General features: G+C 45.9%; 1 protein-coding gene across 1 annotated transcript in view; it reads right to left on the bottom strand.

Annotated features, from left to right (window-relative positions):
* LOC140492209 (A disintegrin and metalloproteinase with thrombospondin motifs 19-like) overlaps positions 1-14,699 on the bottom strand; it is a 538,786-nt gene that overhangs the window by 190,043 nt on the left and 334,044 nt on the right. Inside the window, 1 exon segment of the mRNA XM_072591100.1 lies at positions 13,830-13,957. Coding sequence (XP_072447201.1) covers positions 13,830-13,957 — 128 coding nt within the window.

The following is a 14,699-nucleotide window of genomic DNA, read 5'->3' as shown; positions in this document are numbered from 1 at the left end:
TTCTTGTTGAATGTGACTGAATTGACCTTTTAAAGCTGTCAATTTCTATCACAGATGAAAATACACGAGCATTTTTTCAAAGTTTTTGTTAAACATTTGACTATCCATATACCAAATGGTTTTAATTAAATTTAAATCCAACTGTACTATCTGTTGATTTATTATGCTTGTTTAAAAAAACTGTTTGTTCAATCAGTTGGTGTAATGTAACCAATCTGAATTTGATTTTGTCTCTTCAGATTTGATTTTAGGTCCTGAACATTTAGGAGAGAGATGAGTTATGTCATTTTACTTATCATTGATTTAAAATTCCAGGTTGGCTAATATTTGTGTGTGTTTCCCAGTTAAAGTTGAAGACCTTACTGTTCTGGTCTTGTGCTCTTGGCAGGGTGTTTTACTCACTGGGAATATTCTTGTTCATCAGAAATGTTGTGAATGTTACATTTAAACAACTGATTGGAAAACCATGTGCTGTACAGGTCTTCATTCCGGACTGGCATTCTGATGGACACATCTCCTGCTGGAAGCATTAAGTTGGAAGATAATTCCTATAATTCCTGTCCAGATTGAATTTTTTTTGACATTATACTAGAATTACTGCCTCTCCTTAAATTCTTTTACAAAGTTTACAGAATTTCTTTAAGATATCATACATTTTTGTGATGTTAGTGAAGGTACATTTATATGATGCTATTTAGTTTATTGATAATTTGGTGCATACTTGGTCAACATTAGATAATTCATAGTTTCATAGAAGCAGGAGTAGGGTATTTAGCCCATTGAGCCTGTTCCACCATTCATTAAGATCACGGCTGATCTAGCCATTGTCTCAGCTCCTCCTACCCTCATTATCCCTATAACACTTAATTCCCCTACCACACAAAAAACCCATCCAACTGTGCCTTCAATATGTTTAATGAAGCTGCCTCTGCTGCCTCCTTGGCAGATATTCCATAAATTCACTACTCTCTGGGAAAAGCAGTTCCACCTCATCTCTGTCCTAAATCAAACCTCCTCTTCCCGCCCCCCCCCCCACCCCACCTATCTTGAGGCTACGTCCCCTAGTCCTAGTCTCACTCACCAGTGGAAACAACTTGCCTGCCTCTGTCTTCTCTGTCCCTTTCATAATTTTACATGTTTCCATAAGACCCCTCTCAATCTTCTAAATTCTAGTGATACTGTCCCAGGCAACACAACCTCTCCCTCATCTCCAGAATCTGCCTGGTGAACCTCCTCGGCACCGCCATCAAAGCCAGTATATTCTTCCTCAAGTAAGGAGACCAGAACTGCACACAATACTCCAGGCCTCACCAACACCTTGTACAATGAGAGCAGAACCTTCCTGCTCTTAAATTCAATCCCTCTAGCAATGAAAGCTAATATTCCATTTGCCTTCCTAATTACCTGTTGCACCCTCAAATCAACTTTTAGCGATTCATGTCCAAGCACTCCTAAGTCCCTCTATACAACAGCATGCTGCAATCTTTCAGTATTTAAATAATACTCTGACCTACTAGTTTTACTTGCAAAGTGGAACCTCACACTTACCTACATTGTACTCCATCTGCCCACTCACTTAACCTATCGAAATCTCTCTGCAGACCCTCCACATCCTCTGCACAGTTTGCCTTTCCACTCAATTTAGTGTCATCAGCAAACTTGGATAGGTTACACTCGGTCTCCTCTTCCTAATCATTTATAAATATATCATGAGCAGCCCTATACCGACCCCTGGGGTATTCCACTCACCACTGATCTCCAACCAGAGAAACACCCATTTATCCCAACTCTCTGCTTCCTATTGGTTAACCAGTTCCCTATCCATGCTAGTACATTCCCCACAACTCCATGCATTTGTATCTTATCTGATGCCCGAAACGTCGATTCTTCTGTTCCTTGGGTGCTGCCTAACCTGCTGCGCTTTTCCAGCAACACATTTTCAGCTTGTATCTTATGGATGAGCCTTTTATGCTGCACCTTATCGAATAGCTTCTGGAAATCCAAATATACCACATCCACTCACTGTTCCCCCCCACTCACTGCACTTGTTACATCCTTAAAGAACTCCAGTAAGTTTATCAAACACGACCCTACCTTCCTGAATCCATGCTGCGTCTGCTTTTCCATACAAATGTCTCATTATTTCTTCTTTAACAATAGCCTCCAGCATTTTCCTGATTACAGATGTTAAGCTAACCGACCTATTGTTACCTGCCTTCTGCCTACACCCTTTTTTAAAACAGTGTGTGACATTCATTGTCTTCCAATCTGCCAGGATTTGCCTGGAGTCCAGTGAATTTTGGTAAATTACCACTAACACATCTACTATTACTTCTGCCATTTCTTTCAGCATCCTGGGATGCATTCCATCAGGACCAAGCGGCTTATCTACCTTTAGATCCTCAAGTTTACTCAACACTACCCCTTGAGTGATAATAATTGAATTGAGGTCCTCACCTCCCATCGTATCTTTAACATCAGTCTTTGGCACGTTAGACACACCTTCCACTGTGAACACTGACACAAAATAGTTCTTCAAGGCCTCGGCCGGTTCAGAATTATCCAATATTAATTCCCCTTTCTCATCCTGCAAGGGACATATGTCCACTTTAGCCACTGTTTTCTGTTATATATTTATAAAACCTTTTTCTACCTGTTTTTATATTCTGTGCTAGTTTGCATTCATAATCTATCTTTCCGTCCTTTATTTCTTGCTTTGTAGCTCTTTGTTGCTTTTTTACTCTTGGCTACTTTGTAAGCCTGAGCTTTAAATTGGATGCCTTCCTTTATTTCATTGGTTATCCAAGGCTGGCTCTTCCTACCCTTGCTTTCCTTGTTTTTGACCGGAATATACTTTCCTTCAGCGCTGTGAAAAATCTCTTTGAAATTCCTCAGCTGTTCCTCAACTGTTCCACAATATAACTTGTGTTCTGAGTCTAATTAAGCCAACTCCTCCCTCATCCCATTAGAGTCTCCCTGGTTTAAGCATAACACCCTGGTTTTAGATGACACTATTTCACCCAACATTTGTATATGAAATTTGATCAAACTGTGATCACTTTCCAAGTGGACCCTTAACTACGAGATCATTAATTTTATCTGTCGCATTACACAGGACTACATCTAAGATTGCATGCTCCCTTGTATGTTCGGTAACATGCTGTTCAAGAAAGGTGTCTTGGATGAGTTCTATGAACTCCTCTTCAAGACTGCCTCTACTGACTTGACTTGGCCAATCAATGTGCATGTTAAAGTCCCCGTGACGAATGCTGTTCCATTCTTACATGCGTCAGATATTTCTTGATTGATTGACTGTGACACTGTAGCATTATTACTGGGTGGCCTATAGACTACTCCCACCAGTGACTTGTACCCTGACTATTTCTGATCTCCACCCAAATGGATTCAACATTTTGCTCCTTAAATCCTATCTTGTGTCTCCCTCTTGCCCTAATCGCATCCTTAATTACTGAAGATTGTACCACAATTTGATTTTCTGTGCCCTGTATTATAGATGAGAGAGAGAGGTGAAATGAGTTCTTTTTTACTGTTTCCTTTTTTTGTATGCGACAGAGGAGCTATTTAATTTGCTCTTCCTTGTTAAAAAAAGCTGGGTTGTGTTTCCACAAACTCCTTTGTAAAATCCTGACTAAAACTCTTCAGAGTTAAAACAAATTAGGATTTATCACAGCATTCAAAACCTAGTTAAATGGTTCAAACCACGTATCCAATAAAGAAAGGAAAAGTCACTATCCATTGGATATTCTTTCAGTGGGTGGGACTCAGATGTGATTAAGTTAATTGGTGAAGTGCTGTAGTTACAAACTGGGGATTGGATCAGCTTATAGGGAAACTACAGGATTCTTTCCAGAACCAAGGTTTTTGAGAAGAATTAAGAACACAGACTAGTGTTAACTACAACTTGAGCCGCTTAAAACACTGCCATTACAAGCAGACAGAGGAAATTAGTCAAAAATTCCAAAAGGTGGTTCAAATAAGCAAACAACTTCAGTCAAGTGACTAGGTTGTCCCAATTTAGCCAATCATCTGAGAAAATGGGCTTTGTTTACCTGTTAAGCGGTGCGTTGGTGTTAGATGGTGTGTTGGTGTTAGACGGTGCGTTGGTGTTAGACGGTGCGTTGGTGTTAGGCGGTGCGTTGGTGTTAGGCGGTGTATTGGTGTTAGGCAGTGTGTTGGTGTTAGGCAGTGTGTTGGTGTTAGGCAGTGTGTTGGTGTTAGGCAGTGTGTTGGTTATCGGTAGTGTATTGGTGTTAGGCAGTGCGTTGGTTATCGGTAGTGTGTGTTGGTGTTAGGCAGTGTGTTGGTTATCGGTAGTGTATTGGTGTTAGGCAGTGTGTTGGTTATCGGTAGTGTGTGTTGGTGTTAGGCAGAGTGTTGGTGTTAGGTGGTGTATTGGTGTTAGGCAGAGTGTTGGTGTTAGGCGGTGTATTGGTGTTAGGCGGTGTGTTGGTGTTAGGCAGTGTGTTGGTTATCGGTAGTGTGTTGGTGTTAGGCATTGTGTTGGTGTTAGGCAGTGTGTTGGTGTTAGGAGGTGTGTTGGTGTTAGGCAGTGTATTGGTTATCGGTAGTGTGTTGGTGTTACGCAGTGTGTTGGTGTTAGGCGGTGTGATGGTTATCGGTAGTGCATTGGTGTTAGGCAGTGTGTTGGTTATCGGTAGTGTGTTGGTGTTAGGCAGAGTGTTGGTGTTAGGCAGTGTGTTGGTTATTGGCCGTGTGTTGGTGTTAGACAGTGTGTTGGTGTTAGGCAGTGTGTTGGTTATCGGTCGTGTGTTGGTGTTAGGCAGTGTGTTGGTGTTAGACGGTGTGTTGGTGTTAGGCGGTGTGTTGTTGTTAGGCAGTGTGTTGGTGTTAGGCGGTGTGTTGGTTATCGGTAGTGTGTTGGTGTTAGGCGGTGTGTTGGTTATCGGCCGTGTGTTGGTTATCGGCAGTGTGTTGGTGTTAGGCAGTGTGTTGGTGTTAGGCAGTGTGTTGGTTATCGGTAGTGTGTTGGTTATCGGTAGTGTGTTGGTGTTAGGCGGTGTGTTGGTTATCGGTAGTGTGTTGGTTATCGGTAGTGTGTTGGTTATCGGTAGTGTGTTGGTGTTAGGCGGTGTATTGGTTATCGGTAGTGTGTTGGTGTTAGGCAGTGTGTTGGTGTTAGGCAGTGTGTTGGTGTTAGGCAGTGTGTTGGTTATCGGCCGTGTGTTGGTGTTAGGCAGTGTGTTGGTGTTAGGCGGTGTGTTGGTTATCGGTAGTGTGTTGGTGTTAGGCAGTGTGTTGGCGTTAGGCGGTGTGTTGGTTATCGGTAGTGTGTTGGTGTTAGGTAGTGTGTTGGTGTTAGGTAGTGTGTTGGCGTTAGGCGGTGTGTTGGTTATCGGTAGTGTGTTGGTGTTAGGCAGTGTGTTGGTGTTAGGCAGTGTGTTGGTGTTAAGTGGTGTGTTGGTGTTAAGCGGTGTGTTGGTGTTAGGCAGAGTGTTTGCGTTAGGCGGTGTGTTGGTGTTAGGCCATGTGTTGGTGTTAAGCGGTGCGTTGGTGTTAGGGAGAGTGTTGGTTATCGGCAGTGTGCTGGTGTTAGGCAGTGTGCTGGTGTTAGGCAGTGTGTTGGTGTTAGGCAGTGTGTTGGTGTTCGGCAGTGTATTGGTGTTAGGCAGTGTGTTGGTTACCTGTAGTATGTTGGTGTTAGGCAGTGTGTTGGTGTTAGGCAGTGTGTTGGTTAACGGCAGTGTGTTGGTTAACGGCAGTGTGTTGGTTATCGGTAGTGTGTTGGTGTTAGGTAGTGTGTTGGTTATCGGTAGTGTGTTGGTGTTAGGCAGTGTGTTGGTGTTAGGCGGTGTGTTGGTTATCGGTAGTGTGTTGGTGTTAGGCGGTGTGTTGGTGTTAGGCAGTGTGTTGGTGTTAGGTAGTGTGTTGGTGTTAGGCAGTGTGTTGGTTATCGGTAGTGTGTTGGTGTTAGGCAGTGTGTTGGTGTTAGGCAGTGTGTTGATTATCGGCAGTGTGTTGGTGTTAGGCGGTGTGTTGGGTATCGGCAGTGTGTTGGTGTTAGGTGGTGTGTTAGTTATCGGCAGTGTGCTGGTTATCGGCAGTGTGTTGGTGTTAGGCGGTGTGTTGGTTATTGATAGTGTGTTGGTGTTAGGCGGTGTGTTGGTTATCGGCAGTGTGTTGGTGTTAGGCGGTGTGTTGGTGTTAGGCGGTGTGTTGGTTATCGGTAGTGTGTTGGCGTTAGGCAGTGTGTTGGCGTTAGGCGGTGCGTTGGTGTTAGGCAGTGCGTTGGTGTTAGGCAGTGTGTTGGTTATCGGCAGTGTGTTGGTGTTAGGCGGTGTGTTGGTGTTAGGCGGTGCGTTGCTGTTAGGCAGTGTGTTGGTTATCGGCAGTGTGCTGGTGTTAGGCGGTGCGTTGGTGTTAGGCGGTGCGTTGGTGTTAGGCAGTGTGTTGGTTATCGGCATTGTGCTGGTGTTAGGCAGTGTGTTGGTGTTAGGCTTTATTTTGGTTGTCGATAGTGTGTTGGTGTTAGGCAGAGTGTCGGTTATCAGCAGTGTGTTGGTGTTAGGCGGTGTGTTGGTTATCGGCAGTGTGTTGGTGTTAGGCGGTGTGTTGGTTATCGGTAGTGTGTTGGTGTTAGGCAGTGTGTTGGTTATCGGTAGTGTGTTGGTGTTAGGCAGTGTGTTGGTTATCGATAGTGTGTTGGTGTTAGGGATTGTGTTGGTGTTAGGCAGTGCCTTATTTATCGGTAGTGTGGTTGTGTTAGGCAGTATGTTGGTTATCGGTAGTGTGTTGGTGTTAGGCGGTGTGTTGGTTATCGGCAGTGTGTTGGTGTTAGGCGGTGTGTTGGTTATCGCTAGTGTCTTGGTGTTAGGCAGTGTGTTGGTTATCGATAGTGTGTTGGTGTTAGGGATTGTGTTGGTGTTAGGCAGTGCCTTATTTATCGGTAGTGTGGTTGTGTTAGGCAGTGTGTTGGTTATCGGTAGTGTGTTGCTGTTAGGCAGTGTGTTGGTGTTAGGCGGTGTGTTGGTTATCGGTAGTGTGTTGGTTATCGGTAGTGTGTTGGTATTAGGCGGTGTGTTGGTTATCGGTAGTGTGTTGGTGTTAGGGAGTGTGTTGGTGTTAGGCAGTGCCTTGTTTATCGGTTGTGTGTTTGTGTTAGGCAGTGTGTTGGTTATCGGTAGTGTGTTGGTGTTAGGCAGTTTGTTGGTTATCGATAGTGTGTTGGTGTTAGGGATTGTGTTGGTGTTAGGCAGTGCCTTATTTATCGGTAGTGTGTTTGTGTTAGGCAGTGTGTTGGTTATCGGTAGTGTGTTGCTGTTAGGCAGTGTGTTGTTGTTAGGTGGTGTGTTGGTTATCGGTAGTGTGTTGGTGTTAGGCGGTGTGTTGGTTATCGGTAGTGTGTTGGTGTTAGGGAGTGTGTTGGTGTTAGGCAGTGCCTTGTTTATCGGTTGTGTGTTTGTGTTAGGCAGTGTGTTGGTTATCGGTAGTGTGTTGGTGTTAGGCGGTGTGTTGGTTATCGGTAGTGTGTTGGTGTTAGGGAGTGTGTTGGTGTTAGGCAGTGCCTTGTTTATCGGTTGTGTGTTGCTGTTAGGCAGTGTGTTGGTGTTAGGCGGTGTGTTGGTTATCGGTAGTGTGTTGGTGTTAGGGAGTGTGTTGGTGTTAGGCAGTGCCTTGTTTATCGGTTGTGTGTTGGTGTTAGGCCGTGTGTTGGTGTTAGGCCGTGTGTTGGTTATCGGTAGTGTGTTGGTGTTAGGCGGTGTATTGCTGTGAGGCAGTGTGTTGGTGTTAGGCCGTGTGTTGGTGTGAGGCGGTGTGTTGGTGTGAGGCGGTGTGTTGGTGTTAGGCGGTGTGTTGGTGTTAGGCGGTGTGTTGGTGTTAGGCGGTGTGTTGATGTCAGGCGGTGTGTTGGTGTTAGGCCATGTGTTGGTGTGAGGCGGTGTGTTGGTGTTAGGCGGTGTGTTGGTGTTAGGCAGTGTGTTGGTTATCGGTAGTGTGTTGGTGTTAGGCGGTGTATTGCTGTGAGGCAGTGTGTTGGTGTTAGGCCGTGTGTTGGTGTGAGGCGGTGTGTTGGTGTGAGGCGGTGTGTTGGTGTTAGGCGGTGTGTTGGTGTTAGGCGGTTTGTTGGTGTTAGGCGGTGTGTTGGTGTTAGGCCGTGTGTTGGCGTTAGGCCGTGTGTTGGCGTTAGGCGGTGTGTTGGCGTTAGGCGGTGTGTTGGCGTTAGGCGGTGTGTTGGTGTTAGGTGGTGTGTTGGTGTTAGGCGGTGTGTTGGTTATCGGTAGTGTGTTGGTGTTAGGCGGTGTGTTGGTTATCGGTAGTGTGTTGGTGTTAGGGAGTGTGTTGGTGTTAGGCAGTGCCTTGTTTATCGGTTGTGTGTTGCTGTTAGGCAGTGTGTTGGTGTTAGGCGGTGTGTTGGTTATCGGTAGTGTGTTGGTATTAGGCAGTGTGTTGGTTATCGGTAGTGTGTTGGTGTTAGGCGGTGTGTTGGTTATCGGTAGTGTGTTGGTGTTAGGGAGTGTGTTGGTGTTAGGCAGTGCCTTGTTTATCGGTTGTGTGTTTGTGTTAGGCAGTGTGTTGGTTATCGGTAGTGTGTTGGTGTTAGGCAGTTTGTTGGTTATCGATAGTGTGTTGGTGTTAGGGATTGTGTTGGTGTTAGGCAGTGCCTTATTTATCGGTAGTGTGTTTGTGTTAGGCAGTGTGTTGGTTATCGGTAGTGTGTTGCTGTTAGGCAGTGTGTTGTTGTTAGGTGGTGTGTTGGTTATCGGTAGTGTGTTGGTGTTAGGCAGTGTGTTGGTTATCGGTAGTGTGTTGGTGTTAGGCAGTGTGTTGGTTATCGGTAGTGTGTTGGTGTTAGGCGGTGTGTTGGTTATCGGTAGTGTGTTGGTGTTAGGCGGTGCGTTGGTGTTAGGCGGTGCGTTGGTGTTAGGCGGTGCGTTGGTGTTAGGCGGTGCGTTGGTTATCGGCAGTGTGTTGGTGTTAGGCAGTGTGTTGGTTAACGGTAGTGTGTTGGTTATCGGCATTGTGCTGGTGTTAGGCAGTGTGTTGGTGTTAGGCAGTGTGTTGGTTATCGGTAGTGTGTTGGTGTTAGGCATTGTGTTGGTTATCGGCAGTGTGTTGGTGTTAGGCAGTGCATTGGTGTTAGGCGGTGCGTTGGTGTTAGACCATGTATTGGTGTTAGGCGGTGTGTTGGTGTTAGGCGGTGTGTTGGTGTTAGGTAGTGTGTTGGTTATCGGTAGTGTGTTGGTGTTAGGCGGTGTGTTGGTGTTAGGCGGTGTGTTGGTGTTAGACGGTGTGTTGGTGTTAGGCGGTTCGTTGGTGTTAGGCGGCGTGTTGGTGTTATGCGGTGTGTTGCTGTGAGGCAGTGTGTTGGTGTTAGGCGGTGTGTTGGTGTTAGACGGTTCGTTGGTGTTAGGCGGTGTGTTAGTGTTCGACGGTTCGTTGGTGTTAGGCGGCGTGTTGGTGTTATGCGGTGTGTTGCTGTGAGGCAGTATGTTGGTGTTAGGCGGTGTGTTGGTGTTAGGCGGTGTGTTGGTGTTCGACGGTTCGTTGGTGTTAGGCGGTGTGTTGGTGTTAGGCCGTGTGTTGGTTATCGGTAGTGTGTTGGTGTTAGGCGGCGTGTTGGTGTTAGGCGGTGTATTGCTGTGAGGCCGTGTGTTGGTGTTAGGCCGTGTGTTGGTGTGAGGCGGTGTGTTGGTGTGAGGCGGTGTGTTGGTTATCGGTAGTGTGTTGGTGTTAGGCGGTGTATTGCTGTGAGGCAGTGTGTTGGTGTGAGGCGGTGTGTTGGTGTGAGGCGGTGTGTTGGTGTGAGGCGGTGTGTTGGTGTGAGGCGGTGTGTTGGTGTTAGGCGGTTTGTTGGTGTTAGGCGGTGTGTTGGTGTTAGGCCGTGTGTTGGTGTTAGGCAGTGTGTTGGTTATCGGTAGTGTGTTGGTGTTAGGCGGTGTATTGCTGTGAGGCAGTGTGTTGGTGTTAGGCCGTGTGTTGGTGTTAGGCCGTGTGTTGGTGTTAGGCCGTGTGTTGGTGTGAGGCGGTGTGTTGGTGTTAGGCGGTGTGTTGGTGTTAGGCGGTGTGTTGGTGTTAGGCGGTGTGTTGGTTATCGGTAGTGTGTTGGTGTTAGGCGGTGTATTGCTGTGAGGCAGTGTGTTGGTGTTAGGCCGTGTGTTGGTGTTAGGCCGTGTGTTGGTGTTAGGCCGTGTGTTGGTGTGAGGCGGTGTGTTGGTGTTAGGCGGTGTGTTGGTGTTAGGCGGTGTGTTGGTGTGAGGCGGTGTGTTGGTGTTAGGCCATGTGTTGGTGTGAGGCGGTGTGTTGGTGTTAGGCAGTGTGTTGGTTATCGGTAGTGTGTTGGTGTTAGGCGGTGTATTGCTGTGAGGCAGTGTGTTGGTGTTAGGCCGTGTGTTGGTGTTAGGCGGTGTGTTGGTGTTAGGCGGTGTGTTGGTGTGAGGCGGTGTGTTGGTGTTAGGCCATGTGTTGGTGTGAGGCGGTGTGTTGGTGTTAGGCGGTGTGTTGGTGTTAGGCAGTGTGTTGGTTATCGGTAGTGTGTTGGTGTTAGGCGGTGTATTGCTGTGAGGCAGTGTGTTGGTGTTAGGCCGTGTGTTGGTGTGAGGCGGTGTGTTGGTGTTAGGTGGTGTGTTGGTGTTAGGCGGTGTGTTGGTGTTAGGCGGTGTGTTGGTGTTAGGCGGTTTGTTGGTGTTAGGCGGTGTGTTGGCGTTCGGCGGTGTGTTGGCGTTAGGCGGTGTGTTGGCGTTAGGCGGTGTGTTGGCGTTAGGCGGTGTGTTGGCGTTAGGCGGTGTGTTGGCGTTAGGCGGTGTGTTGGCGTTAGGTGGTGTGTTGGTGTTAGGCGGTGTGTTGGTGTTAGGCGGTGTATTGCTGTGAGGCAGTGTGTTGGTGTGAGGCCGTGTGTTGGTGTGAGGCGGTGTGTTGGCGTTAGGCGGTGTGTTGGCGTTAGGCGGTGTGTTGGTGTTAGGTGGTGTGTTGGTGTATTGGCGTTTGGTAGTGCATTGCGAATTGTAGGGGATTATGGCTTTCCTAGCCTTCTTGTTAAATTCCCAACACATCTCATTAAAATTCACCTTCCTATTATACCAACACACCAAACAAACTGTTCCTTAGAAATCTCAACATTGGTGCAGGATCTGGCAACATCAATTTGTTACTTGCTCGAAGCTCCGTCTTGTTGGACACCAGGACATGCTCCATGGGCATTATTGCCCATATCCATGGATATTGACATTCAACATGTGCGAGCCTCCAAGAGCACTCAGCGTGTAACTTCGAGGACGCTTCTGTGTATTGGGTTGCACTGGTAACCAACATTGTAACGCTGCAGCAAGGACACATACCCAGCTCACCGACTAGACCAGAGGGCTGTACCTCCAGGATCCTCACTCCCTGACGCTCACTCACTTTGCACAAACCTGAGTGCTCACAGCATCCCTAGATGCATTGCCTTGTCTTTGAATTCTTTGCCTTCTTAACCAAAGTATCCAGGTTCATATCACTCTTGACTCACTGATTAGTGTAGACAGACATACAGACAGAAAGCTTGTCCTGGTTGATAGCGGTATTCAGTCATAAATAGGGGTCATCTTTACTCAGCGGGTCCTGGCAGAATAAGTCTATGGCAGCCACCAATATCAGTCCAAGGGGCTTAGACATAAAAGCCACTCAGGGTGGCCAGATTCGGGAATTCTTTCCACATTAGGGGTAAAGAGCCAAATGTTGTGCAGCCCACTATTCGTCTTAATACAGTCTACTTTTATTAGACTGAGCAGTAACTGACCAGGTTGGATATGTCTCCTGCTTTTTGTGTATACGACATACCTGGGCAAGTTTCCACATTGTCAGGAGATGCCAGCGTTGGAACTGTACTGGAAGAGCTTGGCTCGGGGAGCGTCAAGTTCTGGAGCACATGTCTTCAGTACTATTGCCAGAGTGTTATCAGGGCCCATTATCTTTGCAGTATTCAGTGCCTCCAGCCGTTTCTTGATCTGACATGGAGTGAATCGAATTGGCTGAAGACTGGTACCTTTGATGCTGGGGACCTTTGGAGGAGCCCGAGATGGCCCTTCTGACTGAAGATTGTTGCGAATTTATCACCCTTATCTTTTGTACTAATGTGCTGGGCTACTCCAGCATTAAGGATGAGGATATTTGTGGAGCCTCCTCCTCCAGTGAGTTGTTTAATTGTCCACCACCATTCACAATTTGATGTGGAAGGACTGCAGAGCTTAGTTCTAATCCGTTGGTTATGTGATCGCTTAGCTCTGTCTATCAGTTGCTGTTTATGCTGCTTGGCACACAAGTAGTCCTGTTTGGTAGCTTCACCAGGTTGACACCTCATTTTTAGGTCTGCCTGGTGCTGCTCCTGGCATTCCCTCCTGCACTCTCCATTGAACCAGGGTTGACTCCCTGGCTTGATGGTAATGGTTGAGTGGGGGATATGCCAGGCCATGAGGTTACAGATTGTGCTGGAGTACAGTTCTGGTGCTGTTGATGACCCACAGCACCTCATGGATGCCCAGTCTGGAATAGCGAGATCAGTTTGAAGTCTGTCCCTTTTAGCACAGTGATAGTGCCACACAACACAATGGGGGTTATTCTCAATGTGAAGGTGGGACTTCATCTCCACAAAGACAATGAGATGGTCACTTTTACCAACACTGTCATGGACAGATACATCTGCAGCCGGCAGATTAGTAAGGATGAGGTCAAGTATGCTTTTTTCTCTTGTTGGTTCCTTCACCACCTGCTGCAGGCCCAGTCTAGCCATTATATCCTATAGTTCCCGACCAGCTCGATCAGTAGTGCTGCTGCCAAGCCACTCCTGGTGGTGGACAGTGAAATCCCTCACCCAGAGAACATTTTGCACCCTTGCCACCCTCAGTGCTTCCTCCAAGTGTTATTCAACATGGAGGAGTACTGACTCATCAGCCAAAGGGGGAATGGTACGTGGTAACCAGTAAGAGGTTTCCTTGCCCATGTTTAACCTGAAGCCATGAAACTTCATGGGGTCTGCAGATGATGTCAGGCAACTCCCTCCTGACTGTATTCCACTATGCCATCACCACTGCCGGTGGGCCAGGACATATCCAGGGATGGTAATGGCAGTGTCTGGGGTGTTATCTATAAAGTATGATTCTGCAAGAATGACTATGTCAGGCTGTTGCTTGACTAGTCTGTGAGACAGCTCTCCCAAGTTCGGCACTAGCCCCCAGGTGCTAGTAAGGAGGACTTTGTATGGTTGACAGGGCTTTTTGGGTTTTTGCCATTCAATATAGGATTATGGTTATAGTACCATTAGCAACAGGAAATCTTACACTAACCTTTTGAAGTTTGCAAACCTAATTCATAAGTTTAATGTCATTCATTACAAAATGGATTTTAGACAGTTTGTAACAGTCCATTTAAAGGCATAAAACCGAAGATAAAAGGAGAAAAGTAAAATTGGAGCTATGTCATTATCTGGACACTTTCTAAGGCAGAATGGATGATCCGTGAATTGAACCTTGTTTTTTCTCTCTCTCGATTTCATTTCTAATTTTGAAATTTCAACGACTTAGCAACTGGAAGGACCAAATATATCCACGAGCTCATATTTAACTGGGTACTCTCCCACCATAAAATCACCTTTTAGGTTGAATTTTTGTTGCTTTTTCTGATTCAGGAAGAAATGTGATTTGCTTCTGGAACTAGGGCTGCTGTCTATATTTTTCTAACTTGTGAACACAACAACAAAAAAGGAAGAGTAGCAATGACATTTTTTTGTTAAAAGATCATACCAAAGTTCCGAACAGGGACAATTACCTATTTGTACCATTAATATAAGTTATCTTTGTTCAAACAGTTGCACGTACCTGACATGTACCATTCGTACAGATGTCTGCCTCATGTGGACCACATGGTGTTCCATCAAGCACTTTCTCTGAGATCAGCATTGGTTGATCTTTCCCCAGAGGAGAACAAAACAGTGTACAAGGCTTTTCTGAACAGGAAATCAAACAACATGAAACACATCATACATTAGTCTAGTTTCTATCTTACAATCAAACCTTATGTACAGAACTATTTTCTGATCATTCAACTTGACAGTTCTGTGTGTTGGTTTCAATTGAACCCCCAGGATTTACAATATACCTTTACCGATACAAATAATCTCTAAAGAAATCCATTTTGAAGGAGTGAATATCATTGGAAATTAAAAATTGAATTTCTAAAATGACATTCTTTTTCAAGTCAAGATATCAAGAGTTTGTAACTTATTTCTGTAGGGCTTGTATTTCCATAACAGTTGCAAATGAAAGGATTGCACCATTTATTATTAATTCCAGATTTCACAGCTGACCTATTTCAGTCTTGCAAATCTATCTTCAAATGCAAGTGCCACAAGACTGCTTGTGCTCATATAATAAACTGTTAAAAATACTGAGTTCCTAGACCCCTTTATTGTCTCCTTGGTGAGTTTAAAAGGGCTTTATTGGTTTTGTTGCAATTCCTGTTTCCTCCCCCATTGGCCCTTTCAAAATTCTGAATTGTCTCAGACAGAGTGAAATCCTAAGATCAATTGCTCTCAGCCTCTCCCTTTGCATGAGGTGTGGTGACCCTCAGGTTAAACTATTACCAGTCGTCTCACTCGAAGGAGAAAGCAGTGCTATGGTCTTTGGGACTTGCCCCAGTTTAGCACTATCGGCTGAAATTATGTTCCTGGTTCATTGTTGGCATTCGTA

This window comes from Chiloscyllium punctatum, chromosome 2 (genome assembly GCF_047496795.1).
Source record: "Chiloscyllium punctatum isolate Juve2018m chromosome 2, sChiPun1.3, whole genome shotgun sequence".
Classification (NCBI taxonomy): Eukaryota; Metazoa; Chordata; class Chondrichthyes; order Orectolobiformes; family Hemiscylliidae; genus Chiloscyllium; species Chiloscyllium punctatum.
The sequence above is the reverse complement of the archived record's forward strand: the minus strand, read 5'-3'. Positions and strand labels throughout refer to the sequence as shown.